This window comes from Schistocerca serialis, chromosome 1, assembly GCF_023864345.2.
Source record: "Schistocerca serialis cubense isolate TAMUIC-IGC-003099 chromosome 1, iqSchSeri2.2, whole genome shotgun sequence".
Classification (NCBI taxonomy): Eukaryota; Metazoa; Arthropoda; class Insecta; order Orthoptera; family Acrididae; genus Schistocerca; species Schistocerca serialis.
In genome coordinates, this window is record NC_064638.1 from 639689110 (window position 1) to 639716756 (window position 27647).

The 27647-nt window shown below is 38.7% G+C and overlaps 1 protein-coding gene across 1 annotated transcript in view; it reads right to left on the reverse strand.

Annotated features, from left to right (window-relative positions):
• Nucleotides 1-625: 625 nt before the first annotated feature.
• LOC126478751 (zinc metalloproteinase nas-14) overlaps nt 626-27647 on the reverse strand; it is a 92903-nt gene continuing 65881 nt past the window's right edge. The window contains exons 5-6 of the mRNA XM_050103726.1: nt 20911-21044; nt 626-761 (exon numbers count right to left, since the gene is read on the reverse strand). Coding sequence (XP_049959683.1) covers nt 642-761; nt 20911-21044 — 254 coding nt within the window. The 3' untranslated portion in view covers nt 626-641. The remainder of the gene's footprint in view (nt 762-20910; nt 21045-27647) is intronic.

The window sequence follows — 27647 nt, forward strand, 5'->3', positions numbered from 1 at the left end:
ATTTAGATATGAACAACATTCATCATCATCATAAGTTGTGCTCATTGATAAGCATTGTGACCCCATGAACCAAGCATTTCCATCCTGGATGGTTGCCTGCTTCTCTTAGTGCTTGCTGAAGAGGTAGACTGGTGATCTTCTCGATCTGATCTATCCATCTGCTCATTGCTGTTCCTCTTGGTCTTGTGCCCTCGACCTTTCGTTGCAAGATTATTTTCTCTAGATTTTCTCCATCTCTTCTTACAATATGGCAAAGAACTGGAGAAATTTTTTGGTGACTCAAGAAGAAAGGCATCTGGAGATACTGAGTTGTTCAATAATGGATTCATTTGTTCCTCTTTCAGTCAATTTTTATGTGTAGCATCCTATAATGACAAGTGAAAATTTGGTCTGGATCGGGATTTGAAATTTGATTTCCTGCTTATCTCTGACAGTGACAATGAAAGTTTTACTTGGATGTGGAGATATACTCATATAGCCTAATTGTTTAGGTCATTGCTCATAAGATACAGAAAATCTTCATTTGAGTCTGTCTGGCACAAATTTTCAATTGTCACTTTAGATTCATCAAATATTTTAGTGTGTTCTCAAATGAATACAACTTCTTTTAAATGACAGAATTTTATTCATAGCTATTAGATCTATTCAAATGAAAAAATGCTGAAGAGAGAATCTTTTTCATTGCATTTGTATGTCTTTTTAATCTTTTTAATATCCTTTTCACTGAGTCCATCCCGTTGACCAATTACAGCGTCTTCCTCCTGTTAACAAGTAAAAGAGCTTTACATATTTTCAGTTAAATGAAAATAAATACAGTACATAGTATGTGAAAAATGATCATATAAATTTTAATATAATATTTTATAAGTGGTAATAATATTTACTTATGTAAAGCAGTAGTTAAATTTGCTAGTCATTTTTGTCTCATGTTTTTTGTACAGGAAATATGACAACAGTCTTTAGCTTCAGTTGTACAAGAGCAGCTCTAACAAATGATTGTGGTTCAAATGTTTGTAGAGATATCACTGGATCAGGAGTAGGCCTGCTTATCACAAATTTAGAGATTAGTTTCACCATTTTTTAATTAGTAGTGTGAATATATTGAACAGTTAAATTTTGAGCACTGAACAAGTAGCTTAGGTGATTGAGACTGTGTAGAAGCATTTCTTTTGGGAATATTGTTTTGCACAACTAAAGTATTTCCCAGAAAAGGTTTCTCATTTATTTTGAAATAAGAAAAATAATTCAAAACAAAAGTAGGAGATGTTAATTCAGTTAACAGCTGGGTTTTCTTTCATACAGTCTATTAAATACATAATAATCAGCCAGCAGATATATGAAGGTCCAAAAATTTTTTTGAGATTTGTTACTCAAAGCATAGATAAGTGGTATATGATTAAGCAAAATTATTGAAAAGTTATAATGTTAACAAATCTATGCTATCCAGAAATTTGATCTCAGTTTTGTAATTAATCAATAATTTTGTAATTAATTAATTAATAAAAAAAATTCTGAAATATTAAAATTATTGATTCCAAAGATGCAATACGTGTTTGTAACTAAGATCTTAATTGAAAATTACTGTAATTAAAAGTTCCGGGCTTCTAGAAGTTTCTGGCATGGTTAGCAAAATTACATATACATGAAAACTGTATGATCAGTAGTCATTTCAAAGATTAGGCCATGTGACACATTCAGAACTGCAGTTGTTTCATATGAACCTTTGTAAAAATAAACTTTGTAAAAGACTGCACTCTGTGACATGAAAATTCAAGTGCATTTTGTATGAAATGTTTTTCAGGAAAAATAAAAATAAATAAAAAACACGAAACAGGAGATATTGTGCTTCAATCAAATGTGCAACAGACTCACCCTGTTGGGAGATGATGCCATTAATTGACTCCAGATTGCATGAACAGCTAAGTAAACACATTTAATAATACAAATCTTCCTTCATAATTGAATTTATAAATTAACAAATTAGTATTGTGTTTATAGTACTAGAAGTACACTTCAGTGATTGAGGTAAGTAAAATGAACATTGGAATTGTGTGAGTTCATTACAAACATGTTGCGTGTTTGATATGCAATATTTTAATATCACTGCTTATTTGAGAAGGAAGTTATGTGGAGTAAATTTTGAAGATATGTCTAAAAACCTAAATAAAATGTAAATGTAAATAAAAGGGGGGGGGGGGGGGGGTGGAACGGAAAGAAGAAAGATAAGTATACAAAAAAAGAACTTGTTTGTTTTGACTTTGTTTTTCTTGATAAAAACTGTTAAAAAGGGTTCTTAAATGACAATCACAGATGAGAAGTAAAACACATGGATAATGAGGCAGTAGGGGGATCAACGGAGGTGGACCAAACTGTGGTTAATGTAGGAAAAGAAAGGTGAACAGTTGTAAAATTTCAGAGCAGAAAACAGTGAACAGTTACAGAGCATCAGAGCAAAAAACAATTATATACTATCAAAGCTCAAATTCAGTCTGCAGATTAATAGTAAACAGCTCTTTTTTTGAGATATCAGTCTTCTGATTGGTTTAATGCAGCTCACCATGAATTTCTCTCCTGTGCCAGCCATTTCATCTCAGAGTAGCAACTGCAACCTATATCCTTAATTATTTGGTGGATGTATTCCAATCTGTCTCTTCCTGTACAGTTTTTATCCTCTACAGCTCCTTCTAGTACCATGGAAGCTATACCTAATGTCTTTGCAGATGACCTATAATCCCATCCTTTCTTCTTGTCAGTGTTTTCCAAATATTCCTTTCCTTTTGTCACTGATTCTAAAGAGATTCTCCTCATTTATTACTTTGACAGTCCACCTAATTTCCAACATTATCCTGTAACACTACATCTAAAATGTTTCAATTCTCTTCCGTTATGAATTTCCCATAGTTCATGTTACAGTACCGTACAATGCTGTGCTTCACACATACATTTTAAGAAATTTCTTCCTGAAATTAAGGCCTATATTTGATACTAGTATCCTTTTCTTGGCCAGGAATACCCTTTTTGATGGTGCTACTCTGCTTTTTATGTCATCCTTAATCCATCCATCTTGAGTTATTTTGCTGCCTAGGTAGCAGAATTCTGTAACTTCACCTGCTTTGTGATCCCCTATTTTGACGTTAAATTTCCCGCTGTTCTCATTTCTGCTAGTTCTTATTACTTTTGTCTTTCTTCAATTAGCTCTCAATCCATATTCTGTAGTCATTAGACTGTTCATTCCACTCAACAAGACTCTGTAATTCTTCTTCATTTTGACTGAGGATAGCAATGTCATCAGCAAATCTTATCATTGATATCCTTTCACCCTGGACTTCAATCCCACTCTTCAACTTTTTTTTCATTTCCGTCACCGCTTCTTTGATGTATAGATAGAACAGTAGGAGGTGAATCACTACATCCCTGTCTTTCTGTCTTTTTTATCCAAGCACTTGGTTCTTGTTCATTCAGTAAACAGTTACAGGTACGTAAGGCTTATGTTGAGACTGACCTAAAGGACATGGGTTCCAGAATGTGTGTAACTGAGAGCAAAACAGCTAGTTTATAAGATGAGTTTGTGAAGGAAACAAATAAGAATGAGAAGAACTTTGGTGAACTTCGAAATATGATCAGATATGAACATGATAAGGTGAGGTAGAATTGTGTAATGTGAAAGTAGCTGTGCATATCAAAATGTGCACATTTACTAATGATACAGAGAGAAAATCCATTTGGACTCAAAATTTAATGATGATTAAAATAATGTGACTAGTGATGTTTACTTGCAAAAATATTATTTCAGTATTAGAAGGTGAATTAGCTAATGTAGAAAAGAATTTAGTACAAATTCATGAATGTATAGTAGCAAGAAACTTATTAACTAACAGTGGTGTTATTTGATTACTTGAAACCTCTATGCTTTACAAAGACAACTTTGTAGCAAACATGACACTGTCTTCAAATCTCATGAAGAAGATTCTTTAAGAGGAAGTGTTGTCTTGGATAAATCAGAATTCAAGTTAAGTGATGAATTTTTTTGAATTTGATGAAGCTTTCTAAGTAAATTTTGGTCTGAGTCAGAACAAGCCAGAATAAACAATGAGTTTCCAAATAGACCAAGCCAAAGATAAGGGCTGGGAGTACAAAGGAATTTTGTAAACATCGGTTAAAATTTTTAATACACTTGAATAAGCTCTCTCTTGAACTTACCAAAGTTGACGCTTAGAAAGAAGATTGCCTGACAGATTACCATCAAAACTACTATGTGATCCAGAAGATACAAAATATCAGTTTTTAAAATACGTTAACAAACTAGACAGGGTTGTTTAGCTGCCAAAATGTAAACATTACGTTATAAGTCAGATGGAGGCTATCACTAATTTCATAAATGTCATATAATTAGCAGTTTGTGTTCAGCAGTCATTAAGTTGAATATCTTGTACACAATCACTATCTAGCTAGCAAAATGTACACTCCATACCTGAATTAAGTAAATAACTGTGTTAATGTGCCAGCAGAGAGCTTTCTGGTAAGCTGTTTATATGTATAACTTACTAATGTCACAGAACATGTCAGTATATAAAATTACAATGTAAAAGTAATAACAGATAAAACAAAATGTTTATGAACAAAAAAAAAGACAAGCTATAAGTTTAAATAAAAGCAATCAACAATATGACACAGGAATCAGCTTAATATTTCAAGGAACTCCTCTACCGAATAGAGGGAGTGGCCCATGAGGAAACTCTTCAGTTTTGATTTGAAAGCACATAGATTAGTGCTAAGATTTTGGAATTCTTGTGGTAACTTTTTGGAAATGGATGCAGCGGCATACCACACATCTTTCTGCACAAGCGTCAAGTAAGTGTAAACCAATTGCAGATTGGATTTCTGTCTAGTATTAACTGAGTGAAAGCTGTTAATTCTTGGGAACAAACTGATATTGTTAACAATAAATGACAGTAAAGAATACATATATTGAGAGGCTAATGTCAGAATACCCAGACTAATGAACAGGGGTCAACAAGAGGTTCACGAACTTTCATCACTTATTGCCCTAACTGCCAATTCCTGAGCCAAAATTATCCTTTGAGACTGGGAAGAGTTACCCCAAAATATAATACCATACATCATAAGTGAATGAAAACAAGCAAAGTAGTCTACTTTTCGTGTTGAAATACCACTTACTTCAGATACTGTTTGAATAGTAAAAATGGCAGCATTAAGTCTGAACAGGATCCTGAACATGAGCTTTCCACAGCTGTTTACTATCTATTTGAACGCCTAGAAATGTGAACTGTTCAGTTCCACTAATAATATTCCCATTCTGTAAAATTAAAACGTCAGATTTTGTTGAATTGTGTGTCAGAAACTGTAAAAATGGAGTCTTACTGTGATTTGATGTTAGTTTATTTTCTACAAGCCATGAACTTATGTCATGAACTGCACTATTTGAAACAGTGCCAATGCTGCACACAACATCCTTCTACCAAGCTAGTGCCATCAACATACAGAAATATTTTATAATCACTTGTAATACTAGAGGGCATATAATGTATATAAATAAGGAACAGGAGTGGCCCCAGCACTGATCCCTGAGGCACTCTCCATTTGACTGCGCGCCACTCAGACCCCACATCATAGTCATTCTCAGCACTGTGCATAATGACCTTTTGCTGCCTATTGTTAAAGTAAGAGGTGTACCAGTTGTGAGCTACTCCCCATATTCAATAATGGTCCAACTTCTGGAGCAATATTTTGTGATCAACACAATGAAACACCTTAGTTAAATAAAAAAAGACACCTAGTGTTTGAAACCTTTCGTTTAATCCATCCAGTACCTCACAGAGAAAAGAGAATATAGCATTATCAGTTGTTAAACCACTTCTACTACCGAACTGTACATTTAATAGCAAATTATGTGAAATAAAATGATCAATTGTCCGAACATACAAAGCCTTTTCATAACTTTAGCAAATGGCAATGGCATAAAAATAGGTCTAAAATTGGCTAGATTATCCCTTTCTCCCTTTTATAAAGTGGCTTTACTACTGATTACTTTAATCATTCAGGAAACTGATCATTCTTGAAGGAAAAAATTTCAAATATGGGTAAAACAGGGCTAACATGTCCAGCACAGTACTTTAACATTCTACTAGGCACTCCATCATATCCATGAGAGTCCGTAGTCTTCAGTGATTTAATTATTGACTCAATCTCCCCCTTTACAGTATCACAAAGGAGTATTTCAGACATCAATCTTGAAAAGGTATTTTCCAATAAAGTTATACAGTTCCCTGTAGGAAGTAAGTTTTTATGTAATTCACCAGCAATGCCCAGAAGGTGATTATTAAATACTGAACATGCATCTGACTTATCAGTAACAGAAATATTTTTACTATGCACTGACTTTATATCATCAACCTTACTTTTTCATGACTGTGCATATGATTTATTTTTATCCTGTCAACTAGCTATTCTGTTTGTATACCACATACTCTTTTCCTTCCTAATAACATTTTAAAGCACCTTACAATGCTGTTTATAATGGGCTACTGGAGCTCGATTATGGCTACTTCTAACATTTTGATATAATTCCCACTTTCTTCTACATGATATCCTAGTCAGCCACCCAGACTGCTTTTTACTACTAGTACCCTGTTTAGAACAATGTAATGGAAAGCAACTTTCAAAGAGCATGAGAAATGTGTTATGGAAAGCATTACATTTGTCATCTATGTTATCAGCACTATAAACATCCTGTCATTCTTGTTCCTTAATGAGGTTTACAAAAACTCTCTATTGCCATTTTATTAGCTTTTCTACATAGTTTGTGATTATATAAACATTTGTTTGAGTACAAAAACCTTTTAGTGTTAAAATTTGTGCCTCATGGTCTGAAAGGCCATTCAACCTTTTACTAACAGGATGCCCATCTAGTAATGAAGAATGAATAAAAATATTGTCTATGACTATGCTACTGTTCTCCTGCACCCTTGTTGGAAGAAACACAGTCTGCATCAGATCATATGAATTTAGGAGATCTTCCAACATCCTCTTTCTTGCACAATCACACACAAAATTAATATTGACGTCACCACACATAAATAATTTATGGTACTTCCTAGAAAGTGAACCAGCTTGAGCAGAAATGCTCTGAAGTCAGAGTTAGGGGACTTATAAACAACAACAAATAGAAGTTCAGCTTCCCTAATTTCAACTGCCCCTGCTCAACGTTCAAATACCTGTTCAGTGCAGTTGTGTGATACATCTACATAGTCAAATGGGATACTGTTGTTTAGGTATGTGGCCACTCCCCAAAGAACTCCTTGAAAGGAAGCCAGCTAATCAATATCCTGGTAAAGGAAGCTTCTGAATTGTCAAATTATTTAAGTGGTGCTCTGATACACCAATAATGTCAGAGTCAGCATCTGCAAGCAGTTCACTAACTTTATCTCTAATACCTCTTATTTTCTGATGAAATATGCTAATTTCTTCACTACTTGGAAACCTGACCACCTTTGAATGTGATTCCTTTGTTAGAGGGACTTCCTTTAAGCAGGGGTTCCTATCAGCTGACTTCAATTTAAAAAAGGTGCAGCTCTAACACCAAGGAATTTTTCCATGATGATCCCACTACACTGTCACCTAAGCTTTTCCAGCCTCCCCTTCCCATACTACGGTGCAGGCCATGCTTAATGAAACCCCATCTATTGATAGACTCAACTGGCACCACTGCAATGTGAGCCATGCCTTCCACCACCAGTGCCTTCTCCAGCCCCACGTTAACATACCTAACAGCAGCATTAGGCTGAGGTTGATCATGGTACTGAAACAGTTGCATGAAGTGCATATTAGTGCCACCAGTTTGAGTAGCTATCTTTACCAGGTCACCACGTACATCATACTCCCCATCCCTATCAAGACTCTTATAAAGATATGTTTATTTTTAACACAGTACTTTTTATGAAAAAATTATAAATGTTTTCAGCCTACAGTGACCATCTTTAGGTGCTACAATAGGAAAAATAAAATGCTTACATTAAGATCTTAAAACAATTAAAAATATTTTCACCAGGACTACTTGAGAGATAATTGAAGTACCGTTAAAATAAATATTGATCATACCTGCGGGCAGCATTTGGTGAACACATGGTCATGTGATGACAAACTAAATGTAATGTCAAAATATAGAGAACTATATAAATAAAACCAAGGGGACTTCTCTTTTTCTACTCTTAGTGCTACATGCATGTGTCCTCTGTAAGACAATATTTACTTGTAGAAAACATAAAATACAACAAATATTACAATCATGTTTCAGTCACTTATTCTAAAATATAAAAACAGAATACAGGTCATTAAATCAGGAAAACCATATCTAAAATACAGTAAAGACTTAACTATAAAAGAAAGAGAGGAACAATCCTTATAGCACAAATTTCCAGTGGCCGGTGGCACTGTACCTCTGGCAGCTAGATGTTGTGGCAGCTGTTACCACAGCCACGACTGCAACATAGCAATTGTAGACGGCACAGCCAACAGGCCGACATTTGCCTCTGTGTGCCTCCATGTAGAAGAACCATTAGGCCAAAGCTTGACAATGGTGTGGTGCCCATGGGCACATGCCTCGGAGAGAGAGCAGTGCCAGCTAGTAGCTGATACTCCACAGATGTCTACATCATTCTTCAATGTAATGAGCCACGGTCCACATGGGTCAAACTCAATGCACATTCCCCACCATCGCGTCCACAAACAGGGCAGTTCCCATTTGTTCACTACATTTCTCATGCTTACGAATTAAACAGTATCCGCAAGACAAGAGAAAATTTGCATGCCTGGCCAGTCACATGTCCATTGTACTTCTGCGGCCACAAGACTGCACTGCATGCTCAATCACTGAGGAGTGTGCACCCTCTAGGATCAATGGTCAAGCTGTCCACTGCAGTAATTCGATCACCCTCACAGTCATTTTGAGTGTGAATATTATGAGTTCTTCAGTGTGTATACATTGCTGTTAAACAAATAAGTTGCTGCATTAATTACTGTCACCTGTGTCTACAGCTTGGACTTCATGTGCAGTAAGCCAGCTCACAGTATGACAGTTTTTAAAGCAGCAAGAACCACTCATTGCATGCTTCACTGGTGACCTCGACATGATCAATGGTAGAAAAAGACTCATGATGATGGACTTGATCAGTGTTAGTGACCGTGAATCACAACTGGACTAACTTTTGAATGTTTCTGTGCTCAGTAGCCTCACACAGGCAACATTTGGGCCTTGCACATTTATTCCTTTTGTATGTATTTTTCTTGTGTGTGTGTCTTCGTACTTTTTGTGCGTCCTCTTTTGCATGAGAACTTAGTGCAATAAGACAGTGGTAACTATGGATTATCTCCAAAGGCAACTAGAGAAGCAGTTGGCATGTAATTGTTTTCTGGAAAGCAAGGTGCAGGAGGCATGGCCCATGCACACAGACTCCGCCCACCCAGGGCCAGCCCATGAAAATTCATGCTCCCAAAACAGTGTCACACTGCCATCCTCCACTGCCGCTGGAGCAGCAACCTGCCCAGATGTGTGGTGGTCAGACTACTCTCCTTTCAGCCCCCCAACCCATTCATGCGGCTCAGCCAAGTGGAGGCAGTTTTCCTGAATAATAATATGACATGCACTCTCACAAAATTTGAACACATCCTGAGCCATCTGGACCAGAATTACACATCTCAAGTATGGGGCATAGGAAGCACCCCAATGATGTATTCCTCCTACAAGTGGCTTAAGGAATGATACAGTGGATTTCTGCATCCAGGGAGCAGCAAGTACAGCAACTACCACACCAAGAAGAATGTGGTGACTGGAGGCCTTTGCGGATCTAGCCTCACCTGTGGAGCCTCACAGAGTCAGATATGGTTCTGGATTTGCCATTGTGTGCTATCTGAGCATACAGTCTCCCCACTCAGGTGCAAGCAGTCACAGTTGTGCAGACTGACATGCAGCTGGACACCTGAGGGGACATGGTGGGCAGGGTGCACGATATGATGGCAATGACTACAAGCACGGCATCTGCAGCTGTTAACAAACCCTTACCCCCACCAAACACCTTTGCTCTGTCGCAACACATGCCTCCCACAGCCCTAGCAATGGACACTGATCTGCAGCACCTTATGCAGAATTTGGCCACACAGGTGGCAGTGCACAGTACACAGATTGACAGGTTTGCACCCTCACAGCAAGAGAGCTGCAGGCATCGCAGTGGCAGCAGGCAAAGCGACAGGTGGCACAGCTTACACTACTAGCAAAGCACCAGCAGCGGCAGCTGCTGCTCTCACAGTACCCCACTGATGACAGAGCAGGCTCCAAGTGGCATCTGCTGGTATCATGCCCGCTTCAGAAATGACATGGCCAAGTGCTATGCCCCTTGCTCCCACCTGAACACCAGCTGCTATCAGACCTAGATGCATCCAACTTCAGTACTATACAAAGAATCTGTGGCTGAATGGGGTGGGGACATGAGGTACCTTGTAGACACTGGGTCTGATTTATCAGCTTTTTGTGGATCCATGCTAAGAGATTGCAGGAAGGCTGAAAAACTGTCTCATGGTGACAAATGATTCTGCCATAAAAATGTATGGCACCCAACATTGGACTGTGGATGTTGCACTGCGCCACACATTCATGTGTAGGTTGACCTTGGCCAATGTAAATGAGCTGATCCTGGGTGCAGATTTCCTTGAACACTACAAGTTGCTGGTGTATATTACAAATGCCCAGTTGATTGACTCTACGACAAGTCTGAAGATAGGAGGGCAGCAACAGCAGGCCACCTTCCACATCATTAAATCTGTGGCATGCCCCAGACCACTCACATATGTTCTGAACAACTTTCCGAAGCTAACTTGCCCAACTGGGGCGCTGCAGGACATCAAGCACTCGACGCTCCACCATATTGTTACCTCCCCTGGTCCTCCCATCTCATGCTCCCCATGTCAACGTTGTACTCGAGAGGCTTGCGAAAGAAAAGGCAGAGTTCGAGGTAATGTTGTGATAAGGTGTCGTCCGACCATTGAGCAGCCCATGGTCTTCCATCTTGCATTTGGTGCCTAAAAAGGACAATTCATGGCACCCATGTGAGGTTACCAGGTGCTAAACTCAAGGACAGTGCCAGACAGGTGTGACTATATTAACAAAACTGACTGCGCAAAGACATACATGCAGATCCCCATGTCACCTGAGGGTAGAAAAAACAACAATTACCAACCCTTGTGGAATCTTTGAGAGCATGTTTACGACATTTGGCCTTAGGAATGCTGCCCAAACTTGGCAGAATTTCCTGGATAGTGTCTTGTGAGATTTAACAACCTGCTTCACATACCCTTACGACATCCAAGAGTTCTCAAAGAAAGAGGTGCTTCCCTTTTCATCCATTACGTGTCACCTCTTCTAAGCTTGTGGGCAGTGACATAAACATCAAGCAGTCCAAAGTTCAGCACCAACAGCCATCAGAAATATGCACCATAAGTAAACCTTCTTTTTTCTGTTATTGTAAAGACCTTAACTCTGTTTTAAATGTGGTTTTACTGATTTAAGTACCTGTACTCTCATTTTCATATTTTTTTGTAGTTTATGAATAACTGACTGAAATATGATCATAATTTTGTCATATTTTATGGATTGTACAAGTAAATATTGTGTTATAGAGGACACAAGCATATAGCATAAAAAGTACGAAATGGGAAATATGCTTGGTTTTATCTATATAATTCGCAATATTTCAATATTGCATTTAGTTTGACAGCACATGACAGTGTGTTGCCCAAATGCTGACCATAGGTATGATCTACATGTATTTTAATAGTAATTTAGTTAACTCCCAAGTAGACCCGTTGAAAAAATTTTTAATTGTTTTAAGACCTTAACTTAAGCATTTTATTTTTCCTTAGTAGTACCTTAAGAGGCTACTGTGGACAATAATTGTGTCATAAAAACTGTGTCAGAAAAAGTGGCTCTATGAAAAATAACATAAATTACAAGAAGTTATCATATTCTCTTTGAACAGTGTGGCCTTTGTTTCCAAAGATTGACTGTTACATTTTTTATAACATTTTAACCACATTTGTTTTGTAGAATTGTGGAACATGTTCTAGACTTATGCATTGTGTCATCTCTGGAGAAAGAATCTCATCTACAGAAACCAACTTGAATTTCAATGTTTGTCCATGATATCCAGAGTGCCAGAGACAAAGGTACCCAGGTTTATGCCATGTTCCTTGACTTGATGTCATCTACATCAGTTATTGATGTTAGAATAGAACCCTTTTTTTATTAATTCTTGATTTGTCTTTTAGTTAGTATTTCTATTTGTTTTGTTAATTCACAATTCTAGCCAATGCACAGACTGTTTGACTGCACGATCACAGCTACACATTATTATTTGTAATGAGTTAGCTGCTGGGCATAAAAGCAGACATTTGCAGCTTGGCCTTATGACATTATTGAGTGATTCACTTTAAACAGAGCAGTGCACAGTCCAGTTACCTAATGTGTGATCACATAAGGTAAAGTTACAGTTGGATTGTTTGTATGGAATGTTGCTTAGAGTAAATATTACTCAGCAAAATATCCATTAGGTAAAGTTGCATGTCTGTGCAATCATCTCATTTCATACACTTACATGTTGCTACACTCAGGTATTTGTATGAGTTGGCTGATTCTAACTGGACGGACTGATAACACAGTCATAAGATACCAAATTTTTTTCAGTTTGTGAAGTGCACAGTTTTACATTTCTGAACATTTAAAGCAAGTTGTCATTGTCTGCACCACTTTGAAATGTTATCAGGATCTGGCTGAATATTTATGCAGCTTCTTTCATTATATAAACTCCATCATTTATGCAAATATCTGAGTCTATTATTAAAATTGCCCACAAGGTCATTAACACAAAGCATGAACAGCTAGGATTCCAACACACTTCACTGGGGAACAGGTGGAGCTACTTCTACGCTGTTGATGTTTCCCCATCTGAGATAACTTGCTATGTACTCCCTACCAGAAAATCCTCAATCCAGTCAGAAATATAGCTTGATTCTCCATACAATTGTACTTCTGCTACTAAATGCAGATATAGTATTGATTCAAATGCTTTTCAGAAATTGACAAGAACTGCATGTGCCTCACTGTCTTGATCAAAAGCTTTCAGTATGTCATGTGAGAAAAATGTGAGCTTCTGTTCCACATGATCTACATTTTCAGAATCCATGCTGGTTGGAATGGAGGAGGTCATTCTGTTCAAGATATCGTATAATGTTTGAGCTCAGAATAGGTTCTAAGATTCTACAATATACTGAGGTCTAGGATATTGCATGGTAGGTTTGTGGATCACTTGTGCAATCCTTTTTGCACACAGGTGTGACCTGTGCTTTCTTCCAACTACTGGCTGCTGTTTTTTGCTTGAGGAATCTACAATACATGATATTTAAAAGAGAAGCAAACTCAGCCACAAATTCAGTGTGGAATCTGACAGCAGTTTCTCTGGACCCTGGAGATTTTTTTTTTCAATTTCAATGATTTCCCCTGATTCTCAATGCCAGTGACACTAATATCTGCTTCACTTGTCTTTTTAGTGGTACAAGAATTAAACTGGGGCAATACCTCTGAGTTCCAAAGTATTGACCGATGATTACCGTATGACTGGGGAACTTATGCACTATGGAACTGAGGTTCTCTCTAAGGTTTTCAGTTACACCAAGAGGTGAGTCTAGTGGTTGATAGAAGGATCCAGTTACAATTTTATGCCCTCCCGTGACACAGACACAAGCGATAATCAACATCAGTCTTGCTGTAGCCATGGGTGTGTATGTTTGGGTGTCTGTGTGGTTGTGTATGTGAATGTATATACTTCTACTAGAGAAAAAGAAAGAACTCAAAAGCTAGTATAAATAGTTTTCTAATGCAAGTTTCTATGTCCCACACATCAGTCAGCTATAGGTGAGTCGTTGCCTCTCCTTTATTTTGCATATTATTCCATTCAGGAATTTCCACGGCAGTATACTATTGAAATTGTGAGAGTATATACTGAAAGCAGAGTCAGGAAACATAGTGCTTCCTCTAAGACAAAAATAAATAAATGAAAACACATACATTCAGTTGCAGACAGGCACAATTAAAATACTTACATAAAGCTTTCGGCCACAGCCTTCATCAGCAAAAGAGAAACACACACCATTCATACATACAATCAAGCACAACTCATGTCACATGACCACCTACTCCAGCATCTTGAGCCAGAACTATCACGTGGGATGCAAGCAGCAATCTGGAGAGGGATACTAATGTAAGGATGGGGAGAAAGATGAATGCTGTCTGGTGGAGCATTACTCTTCTCAGTGTCTGTTCTTTCTCTACTTTCCTGTGTTTATTCACTGCCTACCAAACCGCATCTACTTCCAAGTCACATTGTATCAACGATTGTCCACACACAACACAGACTTCATGACTGTGCAGATTGTAGATGCAGCATCTGACCCTCCAGATTCTTTCCTCCAATAGTTATAATTATATTTATTCCTATTGATCCCACCTCCTTCCTCATCCTGGTGTGTTTTATCATTTTATTTTCCACACCTGTGCATGCCACATGAACTTTCCCTCCTGGACCGAAGCAATCGCCCCACCCTCTCTCTTTGCTTATTGCAAAACACATGTACACACACACACACACACACACACACACACACACACACACACACACACACACACACACACACACACACACCTATACCTCATTGTACCTTTTCTTCTATTTTTTTAACATATTTGTGCAAATTTGTACACAGTTTCGGGTTTGCTTATGTTTACATATTTGTGCATATTTTTACATATCTGTGCATACTTTTGCGTATCTGTACATGTTTCTGTGTATCTCTATGGATATTTTATGCATTTTTATGTGATTTTTTTCCTTATCCAGCTCCTCTCCCAACCATCAACATCTATTTTGCACATTTTTGCATGATTCCTGATTCTGTTCACCATCCTGCCACAATGAACCCCTGCTCCACCTTTCTGCATCAATTCAGAAAAGTATCTCTTTCCCTGGCTAAAACCTAGTCCCACACCCTGTTTTTCAAATGATGCCTAAACCATGGAGTGCTATAGATTCCTTCCTCTGGATCCCTACTCTCCTTTCACAATGACCTACACCTTTTCAGATTCTGCCAATCCCTGACCCTCACGAACCAGGTACTGAAAAAAACACATCTCCATGGCTGAGGCATCCCAGAATATTCTCTGCTTTCTCTGCAAAATACTACTACTGTGCAATCCCCACTCCAAATGCACCTCACTGAAATCTAATCCCTTGCTCTCCAGCAACTGGAGGGGCATTTCAGACACTACCTCCATAAGTTATCCAACCTGCTGACATCCTTCTGCCGCCTCAGGGCACCACTATCTCCTATTGCACCCACAGTGTTCCTCCTCGTCGACCTCTCGTAGTAGCTAAACCCTGCCTAGTTGACCTTTCCAACTTGCCACATGCTTCTAAACTCCCAACCAACTGTCCACCAAATCCAGAGCCAGAACATTCCTGTAAAGTTTCAGTCTATCCAAAGGCTCCACCTTTACCCTTATGCCCAAATTTAATCATGCTGGACTTGTGAAAGACCTATTCCCCTTCTGATCCCTACAATGTAAGCACTTCTTTGCTGTCAATCCCTCCAACGAAAAACCACCCTAATTCAAACATTGAACCATCTCTTCCAGTTCATACCACCATTCAATCATGATCCTCCCTCCCTCCCACCTAACCACCCACTGGTCACCTTCCACAAATTCCTTAACTTCACCTTAGCCTCACCATCCTACTCCAGGTCCCTTCCACAGAATACCAACCTTTCAGTAGAAGAAAGAAGAGCTCTACACAGCCTCAAAACAAATCCCGACCTAATCATCCCTACCTGCAAACAAAGGTTCCACCACTGTTATTATGAATCGCAGTGACTACCTGGCAGAAGGCCTCCACCAATTGTCTGACTCCTCTAGCTATAAACTCTGTCAGAGTGATCCCATCCCAGAAGTTCAACACAACATCCAATCCCTGCTTAAAGCCATAGGCTCTTCCCAGAACCTCTCCCCTAAATCCATTTCTTCCCTCATCCCTATGACACCCCACACACCCACCTACACACTCCCCAAAATCCACAAACCCAACAGTCTTGGATGCTCCATTGTGGCTGGTTACTGTGCCCCGACTGAAAGAATTTCAGCCATCATTGACCAACACCTCCAATCAACGGCCCGTAATCTAGCCTCCCACATCAAAAACACCAACCACTTCCTACACCAACTCTTCACCATCCCCTCCCCTTTATCTCCTGAATCCCTATTCGACACTGTTGACTCCACTTCCCTATACACCAACATCCCTCATGCCCATGGTCTTACTGTTGTTGAACACCATCTTTCCTGATGTCCTTCAGATTCCAAACCCACTACCTGTTCCTAATACACCTTACTAACTTTATCCTAATTCACAAATACTTTTCCTCTGAAGGGAAGGTATACAAACAAATCCACAGGACAGCCATGGGTACTCACATGGCACGCTCCTATGCCAGTCTGTTTATGGGTCATGAAGAGAAGACCTTCGAGCCTCCTAAAATGCCAAAACTCTAGTCTGATTCAGGTTCACAGATGATATCTTCATGATCTGCACTTGGGACCAAGACAATCTACCTTTATTTCTTCACAACCTCAACACTTGCTCTGCCATCTGCTTCACGTAGTCCTCCTCAACCCAGTGTGCCAACTTCCTAGACGTTGACTCCTTCTCTCTGATGACTCTACCCACACCTCTGTCCACATTAAACCCAACAATCACTAAGAGCACCTGCATTTCAACAGCTGTCATCCCTTTTCTGCATTTCAACAGCTGTCATCCTTTTTTCATCAAAAAATCCCTCACATACAGCATAGCCGCCCATACATGATGTATCTGCAGTTACAAGAATTGCCTTGCTCAGTATGCTGAGGGTCTCATCAAGGCCTTCACAGACAGGCACTATCTCCCAGACCTAGTCAGCAAACAGATCTCTTGTGCCATTTCTCCTCACACCCCCAATACTCCCACCACTGCCAAGAACCAGCCACAAAGGAGTGTCTGCTTCATCACCCTGTACCACCCTGGGCTGTATAATGAATCATCATCCTCTAACATTACCTTCTTTTATATAGAAATAACCGATGCCATGTATACTATCAATTGTTGCATAGGTTAAAATTATGTCAGCTGTTTCACAAAAGGAATTCATATGATTTTGTATTGATGTATTATATTTCAGGCTTAAGTGTACAAAAAAGAAATTAATGTGTTACAATACATATGTACTAACAGTGAAAATTACTGTTCTTTTAAGAATAACTGAAATCACAAAATTTCTGGCATACTTAAAATTCATATTATTAATTGTGCAATCTAATGCTAATTATTAAATTTGTTTCTGGATTTATTTATGAAATAATGATATAATTTAGTAAAGATTCTTCTCCTGATGAGAAAGTTTGTAAAATCTTTTGCTTTGTAAAGTCTTTGGAAATTGTGAGTTTCACAGAATGTAAGTAGTAGTTGACATGCCTCAGATAGACGTAGACATTTTAAGTTTGTCACCAACAATGAAATTATTGGTTTTTTTTTTTTTTTTTTTTTTTTTTTTTTTTTTTTTTTTTTTTTTTTTTAAAATGTGGGAATTATAAAGTTGGTGTGATTTGGAAGGATGGGATAAAATAAAAAGATATTTGTTGCAACAGGTAAATCTTCATCTGTTATTTAGTGCAACAAGAGCCCACAACATTAAATCAAAATTTTCAGCAGCAAGAATGTACTCCTAGACACGACGAAACTTTGAGCCATCAACAACAACAATAAGATAATAAAGATAAGTAAAAAGCTATTCATTTGTATATCTTACACTTCCCAAAAATTTCAAAATTTGTGCAAAGACAGATAATTATAATAGTGATGTGTGGGAGGGTAAGATTACAAATGGAACATTTGATTCACATCCTTCTACAGGGTTTTGATTACCCATCATCATGCCCTGAAATGAGGAACATCCTAACTCAGACACTTCCCTCCTAAAGTGGTGTTCTGTCACCCACCCAACTTCCCCCCCATCCTAGTCCATCCCTATGCCACTCCCAAGCCCAACCCCTTGCCACAAGGATCATATCCCTCTGGAAGACCCAGGTGGAAAACCTGCCCAAGCCACCTATGCAGCACTTCTTATTCCAGTCCTGCCACAGGTTTATCCCACCCCCTCAGGGGCTAGGCTGCCTGTGAAACCAGCTACGTCATTTACCAGCCCTGCTGCAATCATTGCACAGCTATTTATAAATTGGTATGACTACCAACCAGCTGCCTGCCAGGATGAACGGCCACTGCCAAATTGTGACAAAGAGCACAGTAGACCACCCTGTGGCACAACATGCAGCTGAATAATAACACACTCGATTTCAAAGGCTGCTTCCCTACCTGGGTTATCTGGATCCTTCCCTCCACCACCTGCTTTTCTGAACTGCACACATGGGAGTTATCCTTACAATGCATTCTCTGCATCTGTAATTGTCCTGGCCTTGACCAATGGTAAAATACTGTCCCTACACCCTCCACCCGACAGTTCCCACACTCTCTTTCCTCATTCTCATCTCCCACCCTGTTTATTTGCAGCCCTCTGTCAATGCACCCACAGTCTTTCTCCACTGCTCTCCTTTTCCACTCCTACCTACCTGCCTCACAACCTCCTAATGATGTGCTTGTTGGTATTCTAGTCCCTGCTCATTCCACCAGACAGCATTCGTCTCCCTCCCTGCCCATACATTACTGTTCCTTTCCCTTCCCCACACCTTTCAGATTGCTGCTTGCATCCCATGTGATAGTGCATTCTGGCCTGAGATGCTGGAGTTGGCAGTCAAGTCTGCATGAGGTGTGCTTGCTTGTGTGTATGAATGGTGTGTGTTTCTCTTTTGCTGGTGAACACCTTGGCCTAAAGCTTTATGGAAGTCTCTTTTAATTATGCCTGTCTGCAACTGAATGGGTCTTTTTTGTGATAAGTAGCAATCTGTCTCCTCGTACGTTGTTGACATACCTACCTGGAATCTCCATTGTTTGATTTGAGTAAATAAAGAAAGGACATACCAAGGAGGTATTATCCAAATGTGATGGAAATCGATAGATGTGATGTACATGTACAGACAAATAACAATTGGGCAATTTATTCAAGAGAAAGAGTTTCACAAACTGAGCAAGTCAAATAATCTATTAGTCCATCTCTGGTCCTTATACAAGCCATTATTTGGCGTGGCATTGATTGAGAGAATTATTGAATGTCCTCCTGAGAGATATATAATTTTGTACTATTGGCACATTACATCATCAGAATCCTAAGATGGTTGGAAGTCCCTGCCCATAATGTTCCAAATGTTTCAGTTGGGGAGAGATCCGGTGACCTTGGTGACCCAAGTAGGGTTTGACAAGTATGAAGACAAGCACTTGAAACTCTGGCCATTTGCAGGTGGGCATCATCTTGCTGAAATGTAAGCCCAGAATGGCTTGTCATCTACAGCAACAAAACAGGGCACCCATTGGCACATCATTGTGCTGTTAAGGTGCTGCAGATGGCAACCAAAGGGACTCTTCTGTGAAATGAAATGGACCCTCAACCATTACTCCAGGTTGCTGGGTCATATGGTGGGCGACAGTCAGGTTGGTAACCCACCACTAGCTGGGGCATCTCCAGACATGTATTTGGCCTGGAATCTCATTTGCTGGAGTAGAACAGTCTTCAGTGATGAGTCCAAATTCAAATTGAGCCTCAATGGCCAGAATAGGTGTGCCTGGAGATGCTCAAGACAGCAGTGGGACACCAATCTGACTATTGCCTGCCATAAGACTAACAACCAGGAGTTATAGTTTGGACTGTCATTTCATTTCATAGGAGGACCCCTTTGGTTGTTATCCATGGCATTTTACTGCGCATTGCTAAGTTGACATTATTCTAAGCCTTGTTTTGTTTCTTGGGCTTACATTTCAGCAAGATAATGCCTGCCCACACATGGCACGTGTTTCTGCTGTTTATCTTCAAGTTCACCAAGCCCTGATTGTCCAGTACAGTAGCCAGACCTCTTCATAGTTGAGAATGTTTCGAATGTTATTGGCAGGATCCCCAAATCAGCTTGGGATTTTGACAATCCAACAAGTCAATTGGACAGTATTTGGCACCATATCTGTCACAAGGATATCCAACAACTCCAACAATCAGTGTCAAGCTGAATACCTGCTTGCATTGGGGCCAGAAGTAGGTCAACTTGTTATTGATGTGCTCAATTTGTGAAGCTCTTTCTCTTGAATAAATCACCCACTTTTTCTGAAATTGTAATCATTTGTACATCACATCTATCATTCCTTTCCCATTTGGATAATTTCTTCACGGTACATCTTTTTTCTCTTTTGTCTTACAGTGCACGTCTAAAAAAATAAAAGTGGTGAGAAAAACTAGTGAAATTAGAGCTGATATGGATGTTTATCATATGTTGTTCTTGCCACACAGCATTTGCAAATGGAACAGGAAAAGAGGGAAATGATAGTAATACCAAAGGTACTCTCTCCCACACACCCTAAGATGGTTTGTGTAGTATAGATGTAGATGCAATCACAAATAATATGGAATAGGGGTCACTTATGACCTTAGAAATATGTTTCAGAAGGATTTGTCTCCTTTTATACTAAATCAGACTACATTTTTAGCAAATTAATGTTTCCACTTTTGTAGTTATTCAAATACCAGTGTGTGTGACATTTAAATTAAATTAAATATGATGAATATGTGCAAAGTATTATATGAATGTTAATTTGGTATACTTACTAAAGGTACTATTGTAGGTTCTCCATTTTTTGAAAATGCTTTTTTGCTGTAGTGCATTATGCTTCCATAGTCATAACCAATTCCATAATCTGTTACAAGTGTCTCATTATATTTCCGAAAGTTGCCTTCTTTGCCTGTTGAAATAAGCCAGTGCAGATTTTACATTATAATATGCAATGCATACTGGAATTAACATTAATACTTCATTTTTACTTATGCATTGAAAGTCTTACCCAGTAGTGTAAATATCTGCAATAATAAAAATACTTATTGATATTTTGATTACAATAAGTATTAGTTTAATAACAGTAATATTTTCTGATTACTTATGTTATGTACCAATGTCCCAGGTATGGTAACACATATATGCAGAGACTTTTCAGTCTGGAAGTTCTGTGCTGACAGGACTCCTCTCTCTCTCTCTCTCTCTCTCTCTCTCTCTCTCTCTCTCTCTCTCTCTCTCTCCCTGCCTCCCTCCCCCTCCCCCCTCTCTGTGGCATGTGTGTGTGTACTTAAACCAAAAAGCGCAATGCCTCTCTTCTATTAGGGATAGAGAGAAAGAGAAAGAGAAAAAGAGAGAGGGGGGGGGGGGGGGAGGTGTGAAGAATCATGGACATCATGACAATGTATGGTACTTGATTAAATTGAAATTAAAATAATGCTGTCCTTGCAGACATACTGTTAACAATTTTGAAAATGTCTTGTATATTATATTACTCTGAACCCTCTGTATTAAAACACTGTATTCATCAAGCATATTTCCTTTCTTCATAGTCTGAATACTTTTATGGATCTAATCCATTATTACTTACATAATGTAAATGCCCTTATTATTAATGTCTGTATTTATGATTAATCTGTTGAGCTATTTGAATATTATCTCTGTTGTTTATTACTGTGCTTTTTGCCACCTGAATGGATGAAATTTGGTGTCTGCCTAACATAAGTTTTTCTGTTTTATTTTCTTCATACTCACTTTATTCAGTTGTTTCTAATATTACATTTTCATTGAACCTTCTACATCTTCATGAAAACATTTCTGAATAGTTTTGTGTAGTTTAGCATATTCTGTCATGATATAATATTTACCTGGCAATTAGATACCCGTCTTCTGTCTCATGTTTATGGATACTAATCTCTGACATTATTGATTAAACAATGGAAAATCGAGGACGGAATAATGACAATGTTATGAAAAGGATAGACTGCTACTGACCATATAGAGGAAGTGATGCGTTGCAGACAGGCACAACAAAAGTACTGCAATCACATGGGCTTTTGGCTAAAAGGCCTTCTTTTAAAGTGGAAAACACACACACATTCACACAAGGGGACAACTCCCAAATTACCACTGTCCCTGGTTGCTGAGGATTGGTTGCATACAGCTATTGTACCTCTTGTGAGAAGCAATCTGTGGGTGGTAGGGGATGGGAGGGGGCTGGGTCAGGGAGAAGGATGGATAGCAGGGCAGGGGTGGTGGAAGATGTAGTGCTGCTTGGGTGGGGATGGAGGGACATGGTGAGAATAGGGCAAGCCCGCCAGGTGCAGTCAAGAGGTTTGAGGAGGGTGGAGGGGGGGGGTTGAAGGGGAGTCGAAAAGGAAAGAAGTAGAGGAGGGGGAAAAAGACTATTGGGTGTGTTGGTGGAATAGAACGCAGTATAGTGCTGGAGTGGGAACAGGGTAGGAGATAGGTGGGTGATAGGGTAAGGACTAGTGAATGCTGAGACCAGGGGGTTATGGGAACATAGGATATATTGCATGGGGTATTTACACCTGCACAATTCAGAAAACCTTGTACTGGTAGGAAGGATAAAGATGATGCAAGCTGTGAAGCAGTATTTGAATTGAAACATGTTGTGTTGGGCAGCATGTCAGCAACTGAGTAGTCCAGCTGTTTCTTGGCCATTCATGCGGACAGACAACTTACTGGTTGGCATGCCCATGTAGGAAGCAGCACAGTGATTGCAGCTTAGCTTGTAAATAAGATGACTGCTTTCAGAGGCAGCCTTGCATTTGATGCAATAGGTGATGCCTATGACTGTAGTGGAGTAGGTGGTGGTAGGAGGTTGTATGGGACAGGTCTTGAATTTATATCTTCTGCAGGGATGTGAGCCATGAGGAAAGGGATTGGGAGCAATGGTAGAGTAGGGATGGACAAGGATTGTGTAGGTTTGATGAGTGGCAGAAAACTACTGTTGGGAGGGTGGGAAGGATAGTAGGTAGGAATTCTTCTTTTCAGGGCACAACAAAAGGTAGTCAAAACCCTGGCAACGAATATGATTCCATTACCCTAGTCCTGGGTGGTACTGGATCATGATGGGAGTGCTCCTTTGTGGTTGGATGGTGGGAATGTGAGATGTGGTAGCTGACTGGAGAGACAAGGCGTGGAATATCTGTTTCCTTACACTGTAGGGAGGGTAATTTCAGACTGTGAAGGACTCAGTCTCAACATCAAGGATGTGGCTTTCAGGTTGAGGAGGACCAGGTGAGGAAAATGTAGGAGAAGGTGTTGAGCTTATGGAGGTGCATATCAATGAATCTGATCCAGATGAATGGTCTGGGACTCTGGATCATTAGGAAGCATTCCTCTAGATGGCACATGAATAGAGTGGCATAGGATGGTGGTATGTGGGTGCCCATTGCTGTATCATGAATTTATTTGTAATTGATGCCTTCAAAGGAGAAGTAATTGGGAGGGAGGATATAGTTAGTTATGGTGACGAGGAATGAGGTTGTAGGTTTGGAGCCAGTTGAGAATTGGGGAAGATAGTGTTCAATAGCACAGCAAGACCAAGGGCATTAGTGATGTTAATGTAGAGGGAGGTGGTATCAGCTGTGATGAGCATATGCCACTGTGGTAAAGGAACAGGAGCTGTGGAGAGTCAGTGGAGGAAATAGTTGGTGTCTTCTACATATAGAAGAACAGGTTACACATAAAAGACTGAAGGTGTTGGTTCATTAGAGCAGAGATTCTCTCAGTGGGGCACAGAGATTCTCTCAGTGAGGGTGCAGTAACTGGCCATAATGGATCACCCCTGTCTTTCACCCATCTATTCAAGCCTCCCGGCAAACAACACCTAGCAGCCCTATCCTGCTCCACCACATCCCAACAGGTTCTCACAGGCACCACTACTTCTTTCCCCACCCCTATCCTGCCATCTCTCCCCTTCCCCACTCCAGCCTCCTTCTTACCTCCACCACCCAAAAACTGTTTCTTCCATCATATGCCATTACTGTATGCAGTCCAGCCTGAGTGGTTAGAGATGGTGATCATGTGCGTGTGAGCTGTGCTTGTGTGAAAATAGTGAAAACATGTTTTCTACTTTAAAAGAAAGACTTTTGGCCAAAATCTCAAATACATATCAATGTTTTTGTTGGGCCTGTCTCCTACTCAGTGTCTCCACTATATGGTGAATGACAGTCTATTCTTTTCACAACATTATTATTAGATTTCAGCCAATACTTTTGATTTAATGTTTGTCATATCTGCACATTGACTTACTCATTCCTTTGCTGCAAATGTATTCTTTTTCATGTCTCCATTTTAAGCTTTGACATTTTTTGATTTCTACTGAGCAGTTTCTTTTATTTCATTGCTTTTGCATTTTAGGTACTGTCACTAATCCAATGCACTAATTAATTTTCTTCCTACCTGTAGCCCAGTTTATATAATCTTCCATGTGTCCCTATCTTCTGAAGCTACCTCTCTTTATCTTGATTTGTGACTGATGCATTCAACTACTGACATTTTCTTTATGTATTTGCTTTCTTTTACTTAGCATGTTGACATGCAATTTTTTTTAGGATTTCTCTCTCCATTCATACAATAAAAAAAATAAACAAAATAAAAAACCCTCACAGCATGTTATGCAGAAAACATGAAGCACTTGAAGTATCTCCAAATAAACTGTAATTTCAACTATCCAAGGTAAAGCTTCATATGACTGTGACCCTCATGCAAAGTTATAAGATATTATGGCATGTGCTTCACACTTTAAAACAGAAACTTCATTTTCATGAAAGTTAGAGAAGATATACTGAAGTCAGTGTCTGTGAGCTTACCTTTATTAGAAATCTACAGCTAATTATTGACACCACACCTAATTTTATTTATTGTTGCTATTTACTCACTCTATTTCAAAACTGGCATTTTCACATGTGTAGTTCAACTACTTTGATGTAAAATGCCAGAAATACTTTATTTTGCTTCTATTTTAGAAAATAGTTTCAAATTTCTTTTAAGTTCCCTTGTATATAAGTGGACTTACAACGCACTATTTTCAGAAATAACTATCTAATACTTGAGACTTGTGCAATACACTTGAACCATTTATTCATAAATTATGATTCCTTGACTTGTCCTACATCCATTGTATGTAATGGATAAAAATTGAACAATAAACGATTATGTCAAAAGTCATTATTTGAAAAATTCAACTGTTATCAAATAAATTGTAGCATTAATGTGAGGTAAAATTTGGGTAGAATATTGACCCCCTTTAAATTCTGAAATAATATCTGAAACTGCAAATCTGATCTGTAAAGCCAGACATCTTCACATATCATCATTTATTCCGTCTCCTCTTCTTGTTTTATTTCCCTAAAAGAAATAAATTTTCAGTCTGATAATTCTCCTTCTGTATTATGTCATATTTTTCTCACTGTATAAAGTCACTTATTCCAAATATTCATAAGACTTATTGTTAATTAATTTCATTTCATTGATTCACAATGCTTCATTACTGGGGATAGTATTATTACACACTGTTTCACATTTTAAGTCAGAAATTCATTTCACTTTAATGCCTTTAAAAATTTGTAATTTGGTTGATATCTGTATGAACTATTGATTGGTTTGGAACTGATTAATGGTGTTTTTCAAGTATAAATTGAACAACAGTGAGTAAAACCTCTCTCTCACCTATCACTGATCCAAGTGGGACACAAAGAAATGTGTAACAGCACAAAGATGCTATTAGCTTTTGAAGTGAAATTCCTTTTTCTAGTTTATGTACACATTCTCAGAAACAACCATACAGACATCATACACAAACAGTGTCGCTGTGACCTTAGGTGGATGTGTTTTGCTCTCTCTCTCTCTCTCTCTCTCTCTCTCTCTCTCGTGTGTGTGTGTGTGTGTGTGTGTGTGTGTGTGTGTGTGTGTGTGTGTGTGTGTGTGTGTGTGTGTGTGCGCGCGCGCGCTTAAGAAAGAAAGTGATTAGCTTGTAAGGCAGAAATGTTTCTGTTCTATGGTGTTTCCGTATAAAAGATTATTTTGTACAGTTACCGAGATACTGTGAGTTCTGTTCGTAGGTTTATTATTTCCATTCTGGAGTATCCATTATTCTGATAGTATTATACATAGAGACAGATTAGATTAGATTAGTACTTGTTCCATAGATCATGAATACGACACTTCGTAATGATGTGGAGCGTGTCACGTTAATAAAAGGTGTCTATACAAGATATTACATTAGACAAATTATTACAAGACACTAATTTTTTTTATTTATTTATTTTGTGTGTGTGTGTGTGTGTGTGTGTGTGTGTGTGTGTGTGTGTGTGTGTGTGGAGGTTGGTAAATTACCCACTTACTATATCTAAAAATTCATCTAATGAGTAGAAGGAGTTGCCATTAAGAAATTCTTTTAATTTCCTTTTAAATGCTATATGGCTATCTGTCAGACTTTTGATGCTATTAGGTAAGTGACCAAAGACTTTTGTGGCAGCATAATTTACCCCCTTCTGAGCCAAAGTTAGATTTAACCTTGAGTAGTGAAGATCATCCATTCTCCTAGTGTTGTAGCCATGTACACTGCTATTACTTTTGAATTCATTCGAATTGCTAATAACAAATTTCATAAGTGAATATATATATTGTGAGGCTACAGTGAAGATTTCTAGCTCTTTAAATAAGTGTCTGCAGGGTGATCTTGGATGAGCTCCAGCAATTATTCTGATTACACTCTTTTGTGCAATGAACACTCTTTTACTCAATGATGAGTTACCCCAGAATATGATGCCATACGAAAGCAGAGAATGAAAATAGGCGTGGTAAGCTAATTTACTCAGATGTATATCGCCAAAATTTACAAGGACCCTAATAGCAAAGTAGCTGAACTCAAACGTTTCAGCAGATCCTCAGTGTGTTTTTTCCAGTTCAACCCCTCATCAATGCATACACCTAGAAATTTTTAATATTCTACCTTAGCTACTGATTTCTGATCGAAGTCTATATTTATTAATGGGGTCATTCCATTTACTGTGTGGAACTGTATATACTGTGTTTTGTCAAAGTTTAATGAGAGCCCATTTGCAGAGAACCACTTAATGATTTTCTGAAAAACATTGTTTACAATTTCATCAGTTAATTCTCGTCTGTCGGGTGTGATAGCTATACTTGTATCATCGGCAAAAAGTACCAGCTTTGCATCTTCATGAATATAGAATGGCAAGTCATTAATATATATTAAGAACAGCAGAGGACCCAAGACCGAACCTTGCGGCACCTCATTCTTGATTGTTCCCCAGTTTGAGAAATCACCAGTTTTTCGTATATTATGTGAGCTGTTTATTTCAACTTTCTGCACTCTTCCAGTTAGGTATGATTTAAACCATCTTAGCACTGTCCCATTCATACCACAGTACTTGAGCTTATCTAGAAGTATTCCATGATTTACACAATCAAAAGCCTTTGATAAATCACAAAAAATCCCAACAGGTGACTTCTAGTTACT